Source organism: Monoraphidium neglectum (assembly GCF_000611645.1).
Source record: "Monoraphidium neglectum strain SAG 48.87 unplaced genomic scaffold scaffold05699, whole genome shotgun sequence".
NCBI classification, from domain to species: domain Eukaryota; kingdom Viridiplantae; phylum Chlorophyta; class Chlorophyceae; order Sphaeropleales; family Selenastraceae; genus Monoraphidium; species Monoraphidium neglectum.
The window spans coordinates 583-2,925 of NW_014007931.1; the positions used below are offsets into that span (position 1 = coordinate 583).

The 2,343-nt window shown below is 71.4% G+C and overlaps 1 protein-coding gene across 1 annotated transcript; it reads right to left on the reverse strand.

Annotated features, from left to right (window-relative positions):
* Positions 1-468: 468 nt before the first annotated feature.
* MNEG_15823 (hypothetical protein) lies at positions 469-2,200 on the reverse strand (the record flags this gene model as incomplete). The annotated part of the gene is made up of 3 exons (XM_014035706.1): positions 469-870; positions 1,145-1,579; positions 1,943-2,200. 3 exons carry the CDS (start codon positions 2,198-2,200, stop codon positions 469-471), a joined length of 1,095 nt encoding a protein of 364 aa, XP_013891160.1.
* Positions 2,201-2,343: the final 143 nt, after the last annotated feature.

The following is a 2,343-nucleotide window of genomic DNA, read 5'->3' on the forward strand; positions in this document are numbered from 1 at the left end:
AAATGAATGAGTTGAAAATCGGACGCGTGAATGAGTCCAACAAGGCAGGAGAGCTTGCTGATGATCGGGCACCTCCGCACCTGCCAGCGGCAACCATGCAGCATCCTCAGTAACTGCGGTGCTCCCGGGGTTGCGGCGAGCCCCACCAGCCAACTGTCAAACTCAGTCCTCCTGACACCCCATCACCGGCTCTGCAGCACGCATGCGCGCCCGCGTAACCGCATGAGGATCATCCAGTCAGCAGGCGACCGCGTCATGTCTTGTCGCAGGTGAGGATCCCATTGCTCGTGCAGAGCTGGCGCCACGACAGCCGACACGCCCCTGCAAATATCTGGTTTACAGCAGACTCCAGTCTCAAGGGTATGGTGCATGTTGCGCAACCGCTGAGCTTTCTGATGCAATGCAGTCTCTGTTGAGTCACGGGCGCAGGCTACCTATACTTCCCAACACGTCTAGCAGTGCACATGCCTACCCCTCCCCGCCAGCTGCCGCACGCTGCGGCTCCCGCTGCTCCTCCTGCTGCTGCTCCGCCTGCTCTGCCTCTTCCTGCTGCTCGCCGCCCTCCGCAGCCGCCTTGCCCGCATCAGGCGCGCCCCAGCCCTCGGCTGCACCCCCACCCAGGCCGCCGACCACACGTGCGGGCGCCGGCGATGAGGGCGCTTCTGCAGCGCCGCCGCCGCTGGTCTTGGGCGTGGCCTCTGTCAGCGGCGCCAGGTGCCGGCTGTACGCCTCCCTCAGCGTCTCCGAGTGCTGCGAGACCAGCAGCTTGGCCTGCCCTGACCTGCCAGCGTCGGCGAACGCGAGCACCCAGTGTCCGTCCGCCAGCTGGCGCATGGAGTTGAGCAGGCCGCCCTTCTTATTGGAGGCCGCCTGGCGGGGCCGTGAGGGGGTGAGGGTGTGGGTGTGCGCGTCGGCGGCAGGGGTGAGGGGGGGCAGGGCTGCGAGGCGGGCGAGCCGGCCGGGCTGGCGCGAGGCCAGCCTTAGGAGCCCGGCGTGCATGCCAGCTGGCAGGGCCGGGGGCGGCGCGGGGCCCGTCCGCAAACAGCCGGCCCACGAGCCTCGCGCCCTCGGCCCCAGCAGCGCAGGGCCACGCCGCTTTGCAGCGCGGGAATACGAGAGCAGGCGAGCCGACTGCCCCGCGCACCTTCAGCACCCGCAGCAGGCCCCGCACCGACGGCCGCACGTGCACGTGCAGCCACTTGGGCACGTTCTTGTCCTGCGTCGGGTTGGCCCCCAGCAGCGGCGCGACCGACAGCACGACGCCCGCGTTGGGCTTTGTCGGGGACGGGTCCGCGACCACGGTCACAGGCAGGCTGCGAAGCAGCGATAGATCCCCGCCGCCGCCGCCGCCGCCGCCGCCGCCGCCGCCCGCCGCCGCGTCCAGCCGCCGCAGCGCGACGCCCGCGATCGAGAAGAACACGCGCCGCTCGACGCCCGGCGTGAACGAGACGACGGCGGCGATCGAGGCGGCGGGGTGGAGGTCGACTGAGAAGCCCTCCTGCACGTCGGCGGCGCGGAGCTCGGCGTCGGTCAGCGTCGCGATGGGCGGCGACCGCGAGATGGAGCCCGTGGAGAGCAGCTGGGGGAGGGCGGCGGGAGTGGATTTGACAAGAGCATGAGGATGAGGATGAGGATTAGCAATAGAAACAGGGTTTGAATGAGGATTTGCTACAGGCAGGGGGTCGGTGGGGGCTGGGGTTGATGTGGGGGTGGGAGGTAGTGGTGACGCGCGTGCGCCTGGCCCGGCTCGTGGACGGGAGGCGACGTGCCAGCTGTGTCGGGCTGGTTGTTGGGCTCTTGACTCGGCTGGGTCTGGGTCGGCTGGCGACGGCGGTGCGCCTGTCAACACAGCGTCTGCTCTCCTTGCATCGCGTGTTTCCCCACCCACAGCGGCCGGCGCGTGGGCGCGGTCTGACCACCAGGGAGAGGCCAGGGTTCGCACCTCTCTCAGCTGCAGCAGCGCCACCACCCGCTGCACTGCAAGGTAGCACGCCAGCGCCGCGCGCGCGGACTGGCTCAGCGCCTCGCCCTTGCCGCCGCCGCCCGCCTGCTTCCCCGCCGCCCCCGCGCCGCCGGCCGCCGCCGCCGCAGCCGCCGCGGGGCCGTACGCGTGGGGGCCGGAGAGCAGGGCCTCGCTGCTCGACCGCAGCACCGGCCGCTGCAGCTGCTCGCGCGCCGCTGGCCACTCCAGGGCGACCATGGGGCCGAGCGCCTCGCACCAGATGCCGCCCACGTGCTCCCGCAGCGCCTCCTGCGCGACGTACAGCGCCCCCTCCAGCGCCGCCCCCTGCAGCGGCGTCGTCAGCGACGGCGGCGGCGCGGCGGGCGCGCGCGGCTGCGGCG